We start from the raw sequence: 17,063 nt of genomic DNA, 5'->3' as shown, positions 1-17,063 counted from the left end.
GGCAGCAGGCCACACAACCAGAATCTGCTGGTCCATGGCCAGTAACTAGGAGCACACCGTCTTCCACTCCATGCTTCCCTGTACCTTTCACACACTTGGCTATACCACAGGCTGTACCTCTGGGTCCCTCCTGTCCCATACTCTTGCAAGCACTGACCATCTCTCTTAATGAACAGAGAAGGCAGTATCATTAAGACTTTAAAAATGGAGCCAACTTTATAAACTATAGAAAAATCAAGCCAGGTGCAGGGGCTCACACCTGTAATCCCAGCACTTTGGGAGGCTGAGGCAGGAAGATCACATGAGCACAGGAGTTCAAGACTGGCCTGGGCAACACAGTGAGACCCCTTCTATGCAGAAAAAAAAAAGAAGAAAGAAAAGAAAAATCGTACGTGGAATGCTCACAGATCTTAAAAGCTATGTTGTAGCAAAATATTTAATTACATCAAAAAGTGTTAGTGATGTATTTTTAAGCAAAAAGAGTAAGTTACAAATAGTATATGTTGTATGCTTACTACTAAACTGGAGTATAAGTTATGTATACATTTGTACAGATTCACACATGAAAAAGAATTGGAAAATCACATAGTGGGATTATAAGTGATTTTTATTTTCTTTATGTGTTTCTAAATTCTCTTATAAGCGTGTATAAGTTTTGGAAATCAACATGATACTTTTAGCCTAGGCAACAAAGTGAGACCCTGTCTGTACAAAAAATTAGCTGGGGGTGGTGGCTCACAATTATAGCCCCAGCTACTCAGAGGCTGAGGTGGGAAGATTACCTAAAGTCCAGGAGGCAGAGGTTGCAGTGAGCTACAATCACACCACTGCACTCCAGCCTGGGCGATAGAGTGACACCTTGTCTCAAAAACAAACAAAACCTGGTGTTTTTTAGCCAGATGTGGTGGTGCGCCCCTTTAGTCCCAGCTACCTGGGAGTCTGAGATGGGAGGATTGCTTGACCCCAGGAGTTCAAGGCTGCAGTGAGCAATGATCACGCCCCTGCACTTCAGCCTGGACAACAGAGAGACTCCTGTCTCTTAAAAAATAAAAATAAAAACGTTAAAACATGGTATTTTTTTAAAGCAAGACAACCTTTGGTGCTGGCTCAGGAAGAGGTACATTACCCCCCAGTAATCAGAGGAGAATCGTCAGCGTGGTTGATCTGACCTCGGGCTCCATGTGTCCCATCTCCCACCCGGAGCTCTTCCACCACAGAGTCTGATCCTGTCCTATGCCTGGGACTAAATCTTCACCCTGGTGTTCAGGCCAGAAACCGAAATCCCAGACCCATTCCCAGAGGGCGGGAAGGTTCCACCGGGAGAGCTTGATGTAGCAGAAAGTGACTTGGGTGAGACAGGCTGATTCAAATACTTAACCTCTCTGAGCCTTGGTTTCTTTATCTATGAAATGGGGAGGATGCCCACCCTCTGGAGTTGCTATGGCAATTCAGTTAGATAATGTAAGTAACACAGCAGGCAGAGTGCCCCCCAGAGTCTTCACTTCGTAAATATCAGATCCCTCTAACTTGCACATGTTTGGTATGAGTGAGGTGTTACCAATCCAGAATCCATTGCTTCTTGGGATAAAGATTCCATAAACCTTCATCTCCAGCGATTTGTATTGGTCCTCCTTACTTGTAAAGCTTAGAGTTAAAAAATATTAAAAGAAAAAAAGGGGAGAGGCTCCCACAGGGACACAGCTAGACAAGATGGGATGCAGGGAATCTGATGTTCTTTTTTATGGGAACAGTCATATATGCCATCCCCCATTACCACCTACCCATGCCCAGACTGCCCCCACTCTATTCTACCAAGACAGATCAATGACTATAAAAGCTACAAAAGGGCCTGGAGATCTCATCTAGTTTAGTTACCAACCAACCTTTTATGTACAAGACTTTCTAAGCTGGGTGTGGTGGCTCATGCCTGTAGTCTCAGCCACTCAAAAGGCTGAGGTAGGAAGATGGCTTGAGCCCAAGAGTTCGAGTCCAGCCTGGGCAACATAGAGAGACCTCATCTCTAACACAATTTTTTTTTTTGAAACATGAAAAATGAAGATTTCTGACCATGCTTCTCTCATTAGTTAACACTTTGGGCTGTGAGGGCCTGATGCAGAGAGACACAGCCTGGGAGGATCCTAACATGTACACAGCATTCAAAAGGCTACAAGACACTTTCTGTTGTGTCCCCTTGAACAAGCAGTTTGTAAGATTTTGTTGGCCAGGCATGGTGGCTCACTCCTGTAATCCCAGCACTTTGGGAGGCTGAGGCTGTTGGTTCACCTGGGGTCAGGAGTTCGAGACCAGCCTGACCAATATGGTGAAACCCGTCTCTACTAAAAATACAAAAATTAGCCGGGCATGATGGCGTGTGCCTGTAGTCTCAGCTACTCCGGAGGCTGAGAGAGGAGAATTGCTTGAGCCCAGGAGGCGGAGATTGCGGTGAGCTGAGATCGCGTCACTGCGTTCCAGCCTGGGTAACAGAGCAAGACTCAGTCTAAAAAAAGAAAAAAAGAAAAAGAAATCAGGTTTTGTCTACTAAACCTGCTGCATGGTTACCATTACTAGTACTCACAGGGTTTCTTGCACATGCATCATTGCTAATAGTGCTAACTAATATTAACAGCCCTTGCCCTATGCCTGGCCCTGTCCCAGCCCCTCTCCCTTGTATAATTTAACCCTTTCACTGGGGGTAGGGATTTTTCTATCTACTGATTTCTTACCTTTGCTCATTTATCATGAAGTGTCCTTTGGTTTTCTGTTTTTGTATATACCTTTACCACTTATAGATTTGACCAGCACTCAAGAACCAGTGTTACTCCTGGGAGTTGATACAATCCCAGCCCCATGGCAAAGAAACTCATGTGGTTAGGATTCTGCGTGCAGCCTGGTTAGCCACAGGGCACACAAGGCTTTTTATAATATTGACATGAGTGCAGAAGCCCCGTTCCCGTGTAAGCCCTGAGGGCTCTTGTTGTTTCATAATCTTTTTTTGGTCACATGCACACAGCTTTATTGAGATATAACCCACTCATTTAAAGCGTACAACTCAGTGGGTTTTAGTGTCCTATATTCACAGAGCTGTGCAGCCATCATCACAAATGTGGAAGTTTTCGTTTCCCCAAAAAGAAACCCGTACCCATTGGCAGTCACTCCTCATCTTCGCCCCCAGCCCTTGGCCACCGTTAATCTACACATACTTTTGAAAGGCTAGTGAAACTTTCTCAGAAAAATAAATGCTTGCTCAAACATTTGGGCTATAATTTCAGGGGCTTCATGGGTGCCCCCCTGACATTTATCAAGAACACCAAGTTAAGGAATTTAGCTATAATGGAGGCCTCTGTGTTTCCCAGTCTCCTGGGTATCAGAGGCCCAGAGAGGGCAGGTGCCTTACCCTGGGCCACGCAGTGAACCAGTGGCAGCACCATACTCACACATCTCCTTTCTGCGGTTCCCCCGTGACAGAGTTCTCAGGAAGCTTTTTCATTTATTTTCTGAGAGGAGGGTAAGCCACCTTGTGTTGATCTCCAACTATATGCCAGCCACAATTCTAGGTGCTTATCATAAAGGTTCATTTAATCTTCACAATAGTCCTGCAGAGTGGACAGAGTCCTTCAGAGTGGGCATTATAATCACCATTTTAAAGATGAAGAAGCTGAAAACCAGAGAGGTTAAGTAACTCACCCAAGACTGCACAGCAAAAGGCTGGGGCCTTGAAACTCAGGGCCACAGACTCCAAAGACTATGTCCTCCCCACTATGCTAGACTGTTTTCCTAACCTGTGAATAGGAGACAAAATCGTCCTTTTATTTCTCACAGTTGCTTTGCACACTCAGAATCCATGATTTCTTCTGCATGAGGGCCATTCAGACCTGTGCAGAAGAGAGGAATGGACCAAGGAGTCTTGGGAGCACCTAGGAGGAGGGGATGGGGGAGCATAAGGAGGAGCCAGGGTACAGCAGCACCTGCAGCACCAGCTCCCACCGCAGCCGCTGCCAGTCCCCTGGAGGTGGTGTGGGTGCAGACACCGGCTCACAAGGTGCCCTGTTAGTGAGCTTGGGGTGCCATGGGAGCCTTCTTGTTGTCAGGCCCAAACCAAGCTGGCTGAAGAACACCCTGATGGCCTCCATTTGAGCACAACTAATGAAGGACTGGATGCCAGAGATAAGTCCAGGAGGGTGATGCTGCAGGGCAGGCCAGGGAAGAGGGTACTTCATCTCTATCATGGTCCTCTGCCCATCCGTGCCAGCATCTAACACCTGTTAAACACTGGGAGGCAGGTGGTGAAGGGGCCACTTCCCAGCCTCTAAGATACCTCCTAAGCCAGGAGGCATTCTGTGATTAAATTACAGGGCCTCCCACTTACTCCTTTATCCTTGAGGCGGTGCTGGGAGCTTAATGCCAATCTGGTGTAGGGCTCTGGGACTACAGGACCAAGGCAAGCAGTCCTTTCTCTCTCTCTCTTTTTTTAGCTAAGGAAGCCAGCACATCTGTTCTTTGAGAAAAAGCCCTGTATTTAGAGGTGTCTGCCTTTGAAGGCAACCTGAGAAACTGTCATCTTGGCGCTTTGGGGACTGGCCATTTACGCTTCTCATAAATATTCAGAAGTAGGCAGTCATTTACAAAGAGCTAAATGCAGAAGGAATTCTCTTTTCAGGGAATACCTGGCAGATTCATTAAAAAAATTAAAGAAACCAAGAGCATAAGAATGAAAAGCGAATCCTCGGACCCCAGGCTGGTTTTGTCTGGCATGGGTGCAGTAACTTTGCCTCTTCGCTCAGTTATCACTTTTTTCCAATGACAGTAACCATAAGCCCTGAGAGCCAGCAAACAGAACAAAAGGTGCTGTCACAAACATTGTGCAATCTCAGCTCTGAGATTTCCATCTGGAAAATAGACTGGAGAGAGTTAAGGCTTCAACCAGCCTTGCAGATAAATGCAGTTAGTTACCAGCCCAGCAACCCTCTGCTTGCATGAGAGCCCATTATGCTAACCTCCTTTTGAAATTGCTTTGTTTCTCCTCCTTCCCTGCACTCCACTCCCCAAGACAATTTGGAAACCTGGGCACCAGGGCTTTTCCCACTCTAGGGGACTGGGGAAACAGGGATTTTGCCAGCACCTCCTGGCAGGGCAACCATCAGATCAAAGGGACCTGACCCATGACCCCCTTCCTCAGATCATTGTGGGTGTGATTCTCCTCTACTACATACTCGGAGTCAGTGCCTTAATTGGAGCAGCTGTCATCATTCTACTGGCTCCTGTCCAGTACTTCGTGGCCACCAAGCTGTCTCAGGCCCAGCGGAGCACACTGGTGAGTGCCCAAAGGTGTGTGTGTTTTGTCCCTCTTCCCCTCCTTCCCCCGACAGCAGCAGGTCTCCTCCCACACACCCACACCGTCATTGACTTTGACTTTGACTTTGAGTAGGCCACTTCACCTGTCCAGGCCTCAGCTTCTTTGTCTGGGAAATGGAGTCAATGGGGGAGGAGGCTGCCTCCCGGTGGGGACAGGAGGCGGGCATGGCAGTGACAGTATTGACACTCAGGCCTTCCTCTCGGGTGGGAGACGGAGCAGAAGCCTCTCCCCTCTGACTCGGGGACCCCTGCAGGAGTATTCCAATGAGCGGCTGAAGCAGACCAACGAGATGCTCCGCGGCATCAAGCTGCTGAAGCTGTACGCCTGGGAGAACATCTTCCGCACGCGGGTGGAGACGACCCGCAGGAAGGAGATGACCAGCCTCAGGGCCTTTGCCATCTATACCTCCATCTCCAGTGAGTTCACCCCACACAGCCAGCCCTGGGTGCTGCTGCCTACATGCAAGGAGAGGGTGTCAGAGCTCAGGTGAGAGGGGGTGCAGGGACAGAAGCAGGAGGCCTTCAGATTATCCGACTCAGTAGGGGAGCCTCAAACTGGCTCTGATAGCTAAGCTCCCAGAAATCAAAGTACTCTTCATTCATTTATCCAACAAACATGCATGGAAAGCCTGCTATGTGCTGGACACTGTGCTGGCCCTCAGGATACAGTGATGAGGAAGAGAGATGAAGTTTCATTCCTCGTGGAACTGATATGTTATTGACAGACAGCAGCAAGTAAGTAAATGACCACAGTTTTGAACTCTCCTAAGAATGAAGACTTTTTAATAAGTCAGACTGAGCTGTCATTGCCCTGGGGAAGCTACAAGAAAGCTTCCATCTACTTGGGGCTATGCAAAAGAAAAAGACTAGTTATCCTTAAATATCAGAAGCCCAAGCTGAAGGTACTCACAGGTGTAGGGACTGAATTTGTATTAACTAAGTAGTTTGGGAACCCCAAGCCAAGGAAGAAGAAAAAGACCAAAACTGGTAAAAGTCCTAGAGTCCCATATACTTGAAACCATTTTACTGAGAATGTAAAACTTTTTTTTCTTTTTTCGAGATGGAGTCTCGCTGTCACCCAGGCTGGAGTGCAGTGGCAAAATCTCGGCTAACTGCAACCTCCACATCCCAGGTTCAAGCGATTCTCCTGCCTCAGCCTCCCAAGTAGCTAGGACTACAGGCACACGCCACCACACCCGACTAATTTTTGTATTTTTAGTAGAGACAGAGTTTCACCATATTGGCCAGGCTAGTCTTGAACTCCTGACCTCGTGATCCACCCGCCTCAGCCTCCCAAAGTGCTGGAATTACATGCATGAGCCACTGAGCCCAGCCCAAAAGATTTTTTAGAAATTGAAATTTTAGTTATGGAAATTAATTCAGTGAACAATGGTCCCCTGGTCAGAGTGAGGGCTTATGGAGGTCAGGTGATCCATGGAGTCCTGGCCCAAGTTTATCTCACAGTTGGTCTCGTGGCTCCATGGACCCATCCCATGGTGGTTACTTCCCAAGTGCATAATTGGGATGTAGATATTTAGCAACCAGCTGACTTCACACTAGTTCCCTGACCTGTCCAGTCTAAGAGTCATTATGGCCAAGTGGAAGCCCCTGGAAAGAAGAAAACAAAAAAGAAACCAAAACTTACTCAGTGCACAGGTTACATGAATGAGTATAGCTGAAGAGAGAATTTTTGAATTAGAAGACAGATGAGTGGGGATTACACAGAACGTGGCAAAGAGAGTAAGTTGGTAGAACCATTTTACAGATGGGAAATTAAGGCCAGAGGGGAGTGTGTTCCTGAGATCCCTCCTGAGGTTAGTAGCATGGCTCGGACTAGATCCTCCAAAGTCTCTTAACTCCTGGTCTCAGGCTATTTTCCACAAAGAGCTGGGGGCCTCTGTGGGGTGAAGAAGACTTAGGACACCATGGGGCACCATTATGAGTCCATTTCCTCTTAGGAGAAAAAAAATCTCTGGGCTCTGAAAGGAGTAGAATTAGGGTAGGAAATTAAGAGAGGCTACTGACCACCTCCTCCAACTAAAATTGGTTCTTTTGGTGCCAGGAAGAGACACACCTGGTGGGGGAGGGAAGGTGGTAATGGAGGGGGTGCTGGTAGTGTCTCCCAGATAGACCCATACAACAAGTCTCATGGAGAATGAGACGGTCACTCAGGTCATCTGCGTATTCTTGGCATTCTTGCTGCCTAGAGAGAGAGTCTGATGGAGCTAGGTGGCCACCAAGCTGTCCCACTCCCCAAGACAGTTTGGAAACATGGGCACCAAGGCATGTCCCTGTCCAGGGGACTGGGGAAATATCCCACAGCAGTGTTCTCACAGTATGGGGCTGGCCATGAATACCCCAGGAGTCCAACCTCCCTGTGTCCAGCTAGACCATGGTGTCCTATGCCTCAGGCAGGGAATGTGGTCTAGTCATCAGTGGCTGGGCCGTCTGCCATACATGGCGCAAGCCATGGCGTTTTATGCAGAAAGTCCTGCTAGCATTTGATTTTCTCAGAATGGAGCTGTGAGCATGGCAGGCAACCACTGTTTCCTGGATTCTTCACCAAGACACCCCAAATTCCTGGTCTCTCCCCGTTATCCTCATCCCTGACCCTGTGGTTCTCAGAGCCTCCAAACACACTCAGGCTAAGCACTCCATAGACAGGGGAAATTTAGAAGGAACATCTAGGGAGCTCAGAAAAGCCAATGTCCCTAGCCCCAGGCCCACTTCAACCTTCTCTCTGTCAGTCCTGCCTGCCCCTGGAGGCTGGTTACATGAAGAGTAACCCCCTGCTTGTGTATAGCCCCCCAGTTTTGTACAGGTTTAGAGACAGTTCCCAGCAGTAGGAACAGCTGCCGAGGTGGGAGAGGGCTTCTCCCGATAGCCGGGGGACTTCCTCTCCCAGGAACAACAGGGTGGGGTAGAGCAGGCTTGTCGTTGCTGAGATAGAGAGAGGGAAGGGAAACAACAAGGAAAGTAGGGGCACTGGGTCCCCAAGGTTCTTGGCACAGCAAGCAGTGAAGTTGGGGCAGCCTCAGGTCATGTAGTGGGGGCAGGTGACATCTGCTTTGACTGCTCCTAAGAGATATGTACTCATCTCCTGGATTCCAAACTGCAGCCTGGGACATGTTTTCTTATATAAACAGCATCAAAAGATGTGTGAGTTCCCAGGCTAGCCCACTGAACCCTACCTAGTGGGTGCTCATTGTCCCCCAGAGCCCCCAGAAGACAAGCCGTGGCTTTGTGATGGGCCTGGGGCCAGGAGGACCTAGGGATATGTTGTCAAGAGCTGAGAAGACTCTGGAAAAAAGGGGCTCTGGAGCCAAGCAGGAGCCCGCCCAGGACTCCTCACCTGTCCAAGTCACCTAGGGAGAGAAACAGAGCAGCCCAGGTTGGTCCCTGGAAGAGAGCAGCGGAGGAGGGGAAAGGGGAGAGCCCTTGGGGAGAGCTTTGAAAGTCAAGTGCTGTTTGCTCAGTGTGTTTGCCTTTCCGAGGATGTGTTTTTTTTCCCTCCGTTAGTCAGCAGTGGGAGGGGGAGAGAGACGGGTGGTAGGGTGCAGGGTACCTCCTGGCTGCAGGCATATGCTTTGAGTGCGTGTTCATTTACCTCCTCTGGACTTCCTGCCTTCTGTTACCAGGGATCAAGACACAGGTCATTAGGCGTGAGGTAATGGGGCATCTCTTGTTCTGACCCCTGGCGCCAGTCTTGGAGTCCTGACGCTGCAGAGGAGCCCCAGAGTCACATTTCCTGTTGGGGCCCATCCTGCTCATATGCGGCACCGTCAGACTTCTGGGCAGGCAAGATTACCTGTGACTCTGTCTGATGGTCTCGCCATCAATATCACTGAGAGTAGCTGTGTATGGAGTCCCGAACTGGTACAGGATAAAACAGGGGGCTGAAAAGGGAATGAATGGGCACAGTTTCTCTGGCATCAAAAGTCACATCCAGAATTGATATTTCCTGTTGAATAAAAATAGAAATATAAGTTGCTCAGTGGATGTTGAGTGAGCCCTATTCATGTGCCCCACTCTGTGCCAAGCACCAGGAAGGAGGGAAGGGAAAAACGATAAGATGTTCTCCCCGTTCTCTGGGAGTTTATGCTCCACTAAGAAGTCAGAGTTAACATGCACAGAACAGTGTGGCAGCGAGAGCAGAACCGTGTGGCCAGCTCCATGCTTGCCGCCTAGCAAGCGTGATTGCACTTCATCCTCATAACAACTTGGTGAGGTGTGTTGCTCTATTGTCCCATTTTACAGCAGAGAGGACTGACTCTCAGTGAATTGAAATGTCTCAGTGAGGTCTTCCACAGCAAAAGGCGAAGCACAGAGAAGGAAGTCCATGTGGGCTGGGAGTTCACCCAGAGATTCATGTAGGGGCGATGTGGGCTGTACCTTGCAAGACGGTGGGATTTCAATGAGGAGAAGACACAGTGGGAGGAAGCTGGAGACAAGGGCTGTGGTCTCTTCCTTTAGAAGTCAGTTCAATCTTTTTTTTCCTTGCGGAAGCAGCATAACTCTAGGTGATTCCTCTGTATCTGAGGACAAGCTTTGTAGAGGTGACAAAGGGGTCCTAGGTCCTATCAGGCAAGCACTCGATATGCTGCCAGTTCATTCTGTCCATTGTGAGGCACCCATTCCAGAGCGCTTCCTCTGTGCCAGGCTCTACGGAGGTTCTGGATGTTAAAGAAGAAGCAGGCATGGCCCTGGCCCTCCCAGTCTTGTGGGAGATTGATCATGCCCATGAATAGTGGCTGTGCATGTGGTCAGAGCCACAGGGTCAATTCCAAATGCCCTTGTTTCTCTTTTGTGTTACTCACCTGACCCTGGGCCTTTCGTTTCTTCCATTCATTTTTTTTAAACAAATATTTCCTGCCCACCTTCTGTGTGCCAGGCCTGGGGTTGCAGTGGGAGAAGCCTCTGTCCTCCTCAGTGGAGGCGCTAACTCAGAACAGGCAGTGGAGAAAAACAACATGACCTGGAGACCTGGTGCCCCTTCCTTCCCCAGCATCTCTGAAATTCTTTTGGTTGTTGTTGTTGTTTTGAGACGGAGTCTCACTCTGTTGTCAGGCTGGAGTGCAGTGGCGCAATCTCAACTCACTGCAACCTCTGCCTCCCAGGTTCAAGTAATTCTCCCTGCCTCAGCCTCCCAAGTAGCTGGGATTACAGGTGCCTTCTACCATGCCGAGTAATTTTTTTTGTATTTTTAGTAGAGACAGGGTTTCGCCATGTTGGCCAGCCTGGTCTCAAACTCCTGACCTCAGGTGATCCACCTGCCTTGGCCTCCCAAAATGCTGGGATTACAAGCATGAGCCACCGTGCCTGGCCTGAAATTCTTCAATATCTACCTGCCCTTCTGCCAGTTGGTGCAGCCACAGTGGGCTGCTTATGCATATCCTGGCCTGGCTTGGTGGGGAGCATGGCTGAGGGAGAGCTGGGGCACCCATCAATTAAGGAGGTAAAGATCAGTCTGACTGAGATGCCTCCTGCCACACTTCCTCAGCTGCCAGCAACTGACACCATTAACCTGATTTCCTTCCCCCTCTGTTGACTGCACTGACTATTGGACTGAATGGGAAATAGCCCCGTGCACCTCAAAATACACTTCCCCTCCTGCAGATGCATCTTGCAATTAGGCCCAAGCTGTGAGCCTGCATGCTCCTCCCCTGGCCCTGCACAGGCAACAAAGCTGAAGTTAATCAGACGTACAAATGGCTGGCTAAGCCTCTCTGACACGTAACTTCTGGAACATGTATCAATGCTTTGGAAATGAAAAGCTCCTGGTATTGCAATGCCAGGCTGGTGCCCATAAGGGCCAGAAAACATTCCTTGGGCAAAGCCAGGGGGAGTGGGTGATCTGATCCCAGCTCAGGTTTGTTGATTTGTTGTTTTGTTTGTTTTGTTTTGTATGGGGCAAGGGTTGAGGGTATGAAAAACTTACACAATCATTTACTACCGTAAACCCAGAACCCAGCACACCAGCACAAGGCCTGGAACAGGGAGACCTTTTTTGAATGAATAAGTCTTTTTTTTTTTTTTTTTTTTTTTTTTTTTTTTTTTTTTTTTGAGACAGAGTTTCACTCTTGTTGCCCAGGCTGGAGTGCAGTGGCGCAATCTCGGCTCACTGCAACCTCCGCCTCCTGGGTTCAAGCTATTCTCCTGCCTCAGCCTCCCAAGTAGCTAGGATTATAGGTATGCGCCACCACGCCTGGCTAATATTTTGGTATTTTTAGTAGAGATGGGGTTTCACCATGTTGGCCAGGCTGGTCTCAAACTCCTGACCTCAGGTGATCCACCCACCTTGGCCTCCCAGAGTGCTGGGATTACAGGCGTGAGCCACTGTGCCCAGCCTTGAATGGATAAGTCTTAAGGGATATTTTTGGAAAGGATATTCTAAAAAATACCCATGTCTCTACACTATTGCAGAAGGGCTTTCAGTTTTGATGGCAGCCTTTCAGGCCAGCCTACACGCAACTAAACTTTTCCATAACAGCATTGCACTTACACAAGAAGAAGGTTTTATAATCCTGTTTCACTTGCCGTTATTTCACATAGTTCTTCCTCCTTAACTTTCAAGATCTGAGCACTATCATGTTCTTCTTTTTGTTTTTGTTTTTTTCTAAATCAAATTAAGGTGAGTCACCTCACCTTGGGCCTGAGTTGGACAGAAATCTATTCTTGGCTATATTCCCCACCCCTCCACCACCTTGGAACCTTATAGAACTTTATGTGGTTCAGGAAAATGAGGGCGAGGCCTCAGATCTTCAACCCATGACAGCTGTATGCCCAGCTCCCTGCCTTCCTGTCTCACCCCCAGCTAGGGCACAGGACCGACTATTGTGCTCAGAGAGGTGCCAGAGCCTGTAACAACCCCAGACTTCCCAGGTCCAGCCACATCCACCCCAGAGCCCCAAAAGATGATCTTCAGAGAGATCTTTAAAACACAAGTAGCTGGTCACTTCCATCCAGACCGGAACCCAAGATGGCTGCGCTCTTGCTGAGACATGTTGGTTGTCATTGCCTCCGAGCCCACTTTAGCCCTCAGCTCTGTACCAGAAATGCTGTTCCTTTGGGAATCACAGCCAAAGAAGAGATGGGGCAGTTCTGGAATAAGAACACAAGTTCAAACTGTCCCAAATCTCCCCACATCACTATCTACAGTTGGTCTCTTCCCATGGCGATGTCCATCTGCCACTGTGGCACTGGTATTGCTTTGAGTGCAGGGGTCTCTCTTTTTGGCGTGTTGGCCCTGTTACTCCCTGGGAACTTTGAGTCTTATTTGGAACGCGTGAAGTCCCTGTGTCCGGGGCCAGCACTGATCCACACAGCTAAGTTTGCACTCATCTTCCCTCTCATGTATCATACCTGGAATGGGGTCTGACACTTGACGTGGGACCTAGGAAAAGGCCTGAAGATTCTCCAGCTATACCAATCTGGAGTGGTTGTCCTGGTTCTTACTGTACTGTCCTCTGTAGGGCTGGCAGCCATGTGAAGAACAGAGGTTCCCAGCATCATCTTCCTACACATTATTACATTCACCCATCTTTCTGTTTCTCACTTTTATCTCCAGCCTGGGAAAAGTTCTCCTTATTTGTTTAAATCCTTTTGTGCTTTTAGATCCCCTTGGAGCAGTAGAGTACCTTGTAGACCATAAGAGTGGAAAAGGGTCTAGTTTTCCCCTTGTTTCTAAAGATGGGGTGGCTGAAAAACTCCCCTTTTTTGCCTACAGCTTGCCTACTCTGGGCCTAGAAGTGGTTATTCTGTCTCCATATTGGCCTTTGATTTGTGCTGAGGGTCAGCTTTTGGCTCCTTCTTCCTGAGACAGTGGAAACAATGCCAGCTGTGTGGCTTCTGCCCTGGGGGCTGGGGGTGAGGCTTTGGGTGCCACTGCCTGTGGGTTGCTGGCTTAAAGGACAATTCTGTTCATTGGTGAGAGCCCAGGCCATTAACACCTACGCAGTGTTATTGAAAGAAGAGAGGTGGGGGTGGAGGGGAATTAGTCTATCCCAGCTACAGGGAGATAAAGAGGGCTAGTTAGTTCTTGGAGCAGCTGCTGCTTTGAGGAGAAAATGTATAGCTTTTGACACAAGAGGAAGATCCAGAAAATTATCATTGAACATATTAAAGGTTATTTCTTTTTCTTGCAAAACACACACACACACACACACACACACACACACACACACGAACACACACAGCTGATGATTCTACTCTCCCAGCCCCAGCCATGAAGGGGACCCAGAACTCCCTGCACAAAGGCTGTCCTTCAAGGAGAGGGTGAAAGAAGTGGAAAATCACATTTTCATTCTTTAGCGTCTCCATACAACAGCCAGAACTGGGCAGAAGCTAATTATATCAGAAGCATACTCCATGTTGCTGCATCAGCTTTGGGATGTTCATTTTTAAATTTATTTATAGCTTGTCTCATTCCTCAAAGGAGTTCAGGCAGCTACAAAAATAAAGACAATAAAATTGAAAAAAATTAAATTAAAAAAACCATGACCAGGGAAAATGTGCAGTAGAATGAAGTGTCAATTATCACGTTTTCTGACTGCAAAATCTCCCCCACAGCTGATGCACCATCATTTACTACAACAGCCCCTCTTGTTGGACATTTCCAGTTTATTTCGTTTGGGATGGTTTGTTGCTGTTGCTGTGGTTGTGGTTTTGTTTTATTGAATTTTGTGTTAGCTGAAGCTAATACCATCTTGCTGATGGCTTTGCGCTGCTCTTGAATGATTACTCAGCATAAATTCCCTGGAGACGGATTATAGGATCAGAAGGTCTGAACTTCTGTGTGGCTCTAGCTACAAAGCACCAGATTGCTTTCCAAGAGCGTTGTAGCAATTTATAATCCAACACTCAGCCTATTTTTTGGCTGGGAGTCAAGCCCCAGAATGTGAAGGAGGGGTCTTGGCCTGGAGCAGGGGCTGAGGGATGGGTGCACAGGACCCCTCCTTATTGGTTATTTATGGGGATGGGCCGGGAGGAGCAGAAGAGAGGCCCCTGCCCTCCCAGTTGCTCCTTGGAGTGACTGACCCCATAGGGGAGGGGCGAGGCTACCTCACATTTAGAACTATGTAGTTGGTGATGGTCAAGGTCCTAGGTCTGATGGGCATCCTCCTCCCTCTCCTCCTCAGCCAGTAATGGCTGCACTATGTCCTATGTCCTAGATCTGGGTCCCTTATGCTGTGGGAACACCAATAATACTTACGCTGTTTCCTGCCGGAAACGGTGCGGGAGGGCTGTGGCATGGTAGTGGGCCCTGGAAACCATCCAGCCTTCATGAGGAAGGGCAGTTAAAGCACAGGCATGTATGATGTTGGTATTGATTAAAAGCCTCATGGGCAGAGAAATTCGCCATCTGCCAGGGCCCCAGCCATACGAGGGCTCCAGCCATACATCCTCCAGGAGACTGGGACCTCTCCAATTGCAGGAGCCTTGCCTTCCCCATCAGATTAGGAATTCCCCAAGGATGGGGACAATGTCCTTCCCATCTGCTTGAGAACTCCTAAGGGGCATGTACTCTGTCTCCCCATTGTATCTGGAACTTCCTGGGAGCATAGCTCCTGTCTCCGTCCTCAGACTGGGAATCCCCTAAGGGCAGAGGCCATGTCCTTCCACCCACTTGGGATTCCCTGAAGTTGGGGACCACATCTCTGATGTACAATGCTTTGTATGTACTGACTGCTGCAGGATTCTTGGAGTAAATGGGCAGTCAACTTCTTGGACTGGTATTGACCATCTGGACTTCATCAGAGTGTCCAAGACTTCGCCATTCATTAGACAGGGGCCATGTGCACAGGCAGAGCCCTGGCCTCTGGCTTCTGGCTCCTGACTCCTGGTCCCTCTGCTTTAATTTGGCTAATGGCAGAACCAGACTCCTTTCTGGGCTGCCCTGGAAGGGGATCCTTGAATGAAAGAGGATAGATGGGAAGGTGGCAGCTGACATGGTTACCTCTTATGCCATGGGGGGGCTGCTCTCTCTGGAAATTTAGGCCTGGGATCAGGGCACTGTTGAGCATTTTACACCCTAGGCCAGAGGAGGGGTGATCTGTGGAGCAGGGCTAAGCTAGTAGCCCATGAGGTATGATGTGTAGGCAGCACCTGGGGGTCACAGAGCCTGTTACCCATGTTATCTCCTCTGACCTTGGAAAGAGCTGGGGTGTATGAACAAGTATTTGTAAGTTTACAAAAATCAGATGAGGAAACTGAGGCACGGGGAAGGTAAATGACATGCCCTAGGTTACACAGCTTATAAGTAGCAGGGATTCTGCCCTTCTGTCACACCAAGTCCCACTCTCTTTTCTTCCTGGAGTCCCTGTGACTGATCTAAAGGCCACATTTTTAACAGAATAAGGAGGAGGCCTCTGTTGCAGCAAACCAGCTACCCCACCCGCACACAGACTCTAAGGGACATCCTGTTTAAGCTGTCCTTAGTTACTAATACCTCAGTGAGAATGAGTTTGAAATTTTCTCAAGAGCCATGGGAGATTAGGAAGCCTCTAAGCTTCATAGAGAGCCTGGCTTGGGGGGACACAGGAGCCAAAGGCAGAGGAAGAAGTGGCAGCTTGGTGCCCCCAGAAACACATGCTCCTGACCTCACAGTTGGCCACAGCCAGCCAACTCTCCCATCCTTCTCCCACCACTTTCCCGTGGGGCTAACTTCACCCTGTCCACACGGAGTGACTTAACAGTTTAAGCCCCAGAGTCGGGGGCCGGGGTACCTGGGACAAGAGTCCTGAGGGAAATGGGGTGAGGAACTGGAAGTGCCACAGGGCTAGAGTTCTGCCCCTAGCCTACTGGAGCTGTGCCCCACAGGCTGGCCCCACTGGACTGCGCTGCCTCCAGCCATCCTGGGCATCTCCATGTGTAGCTGTCACGCTCCTCCCACTAAACGCCTCCCTGTGCTTCCTCTGCAGTTTTCATGAACACGGCCATCCCCATTGCAGCTGTCCTCATAGTAAGTGGATCCTTTCTCCATCTCTTGGGGGTAGGGTGGAGGGGGAGGGCGTCTGCAGTGACAGGCTGCCCAGATTTGGCCTTTCTGCACAGGGGCCTCAGAAGACAGGCTCCACAGCCAGACTGAAAATAGGATCGAAAGTTTATAGAGGGTGTGGCCCCTCCCCAACTCCAGCCGAACAGGGGCCTCTGCCTCCAGGCCTGGAAGACCGGACAGAGGCTTAGTATTTAGAGAAATTAAACTTTCTTTTAAAAAATAGCTATCCAAATTTTTAATTTTTAAAGTGAAACGTGTATTGTAGAAGTGATGGGAAATCCAGAACAGAAAGCGCAAAGAGAATTAAAATCACCCATAATCCCACTGGTAACATTTTTAATGTGTTTCTTTCCAGTCTTTTTTTAAGGCCTATGATATGTCATTTTCTACAAAAATAGGAATGTGCTATGCATGCAGTTTTGCAACCTGCTCTTTTAAATTTAAGAATATGCCACACACAATTCTCCATGCCACTGAATATTATGATGGTGGCTTTCTAAAGCAATTTTGATAAAAGCTGTGTGTGAGCTGAGCCATGGGGGTCAAGCAGCATGCTCCTACAGAAAGGCCTGGGCCCCTACGAGCCTGCAGCCCCCTCACCCAGCCTCCCATCCCCATCTTCTGTGATGGCTGCAGTTCCTTAAAAAGATCTGCTTATTTCCCCCGGGGCCAGTGTCCCTGAGCTGTGTAGAGTTCACAGCCTGTCGGATACACT

General features: G+C 48.8%; 1 protein-coding gene and 1 pseudogene across 9 annotated transcripts in view; both read left to right on the top strand.

Annotated features, from left to right (window-relative positions):
• The window catches only part of ABCC8 (ATP binding cassette subfamily C member 8), an 83,966-nt gene that overhangs the window by 28,305 nt on the left and 38,598 nt on the right, over positions 1-17,063 (top strand). For all 9 annotated transcript variants that reach the window (XR_004665018.3, XM_034932231.3, XM_008971484.4 and 6 more), the window contains exons 9-11: positions 5,177-5,311; positions 5,607-5,769; positions 16,272-16,312. Coding sequence is in view for 8 of the 9 variants with exons in the window: in XM_034932231.3 (XP_034788122.1) it covers positions 5,177-5,311; positions 5,607-5,769; positions 16,272-16,312 (339 nt within the window). In the remaining variant the exon portion in view is untranslated. The remainder of the gene's footprint in view (positions 1-5,176; positions 5,312-5,606; positions 5,770-16,271; positions 16,313-17,063) is intronic.
• Positions 5,779-16,258, top strand: LOC129393349 (succinate dehydrogenase cytochrome b560 subunit, mitochondrial-like; annotated as a pseudogene).

This window comes from Pan paniscus, chromosome 9 (assembly GCF_029289425.2).
Source record: "Pan paniscus chromosome 9, NHGRI_mPanPan1-v2.0_pri, whole genome shotgun sequence".
Classification (NCBI taxonomy): Eukaryota; Metazoa; Chordata; class Mammalia; order Primates; family Hominidae; genus Pan; species Pan paniscus.
The sequence above is the reverse complement of the archived record's forward strand: the minus strand, read 5'-3'. Positions and strand labels throughout refer to the sequence as shown.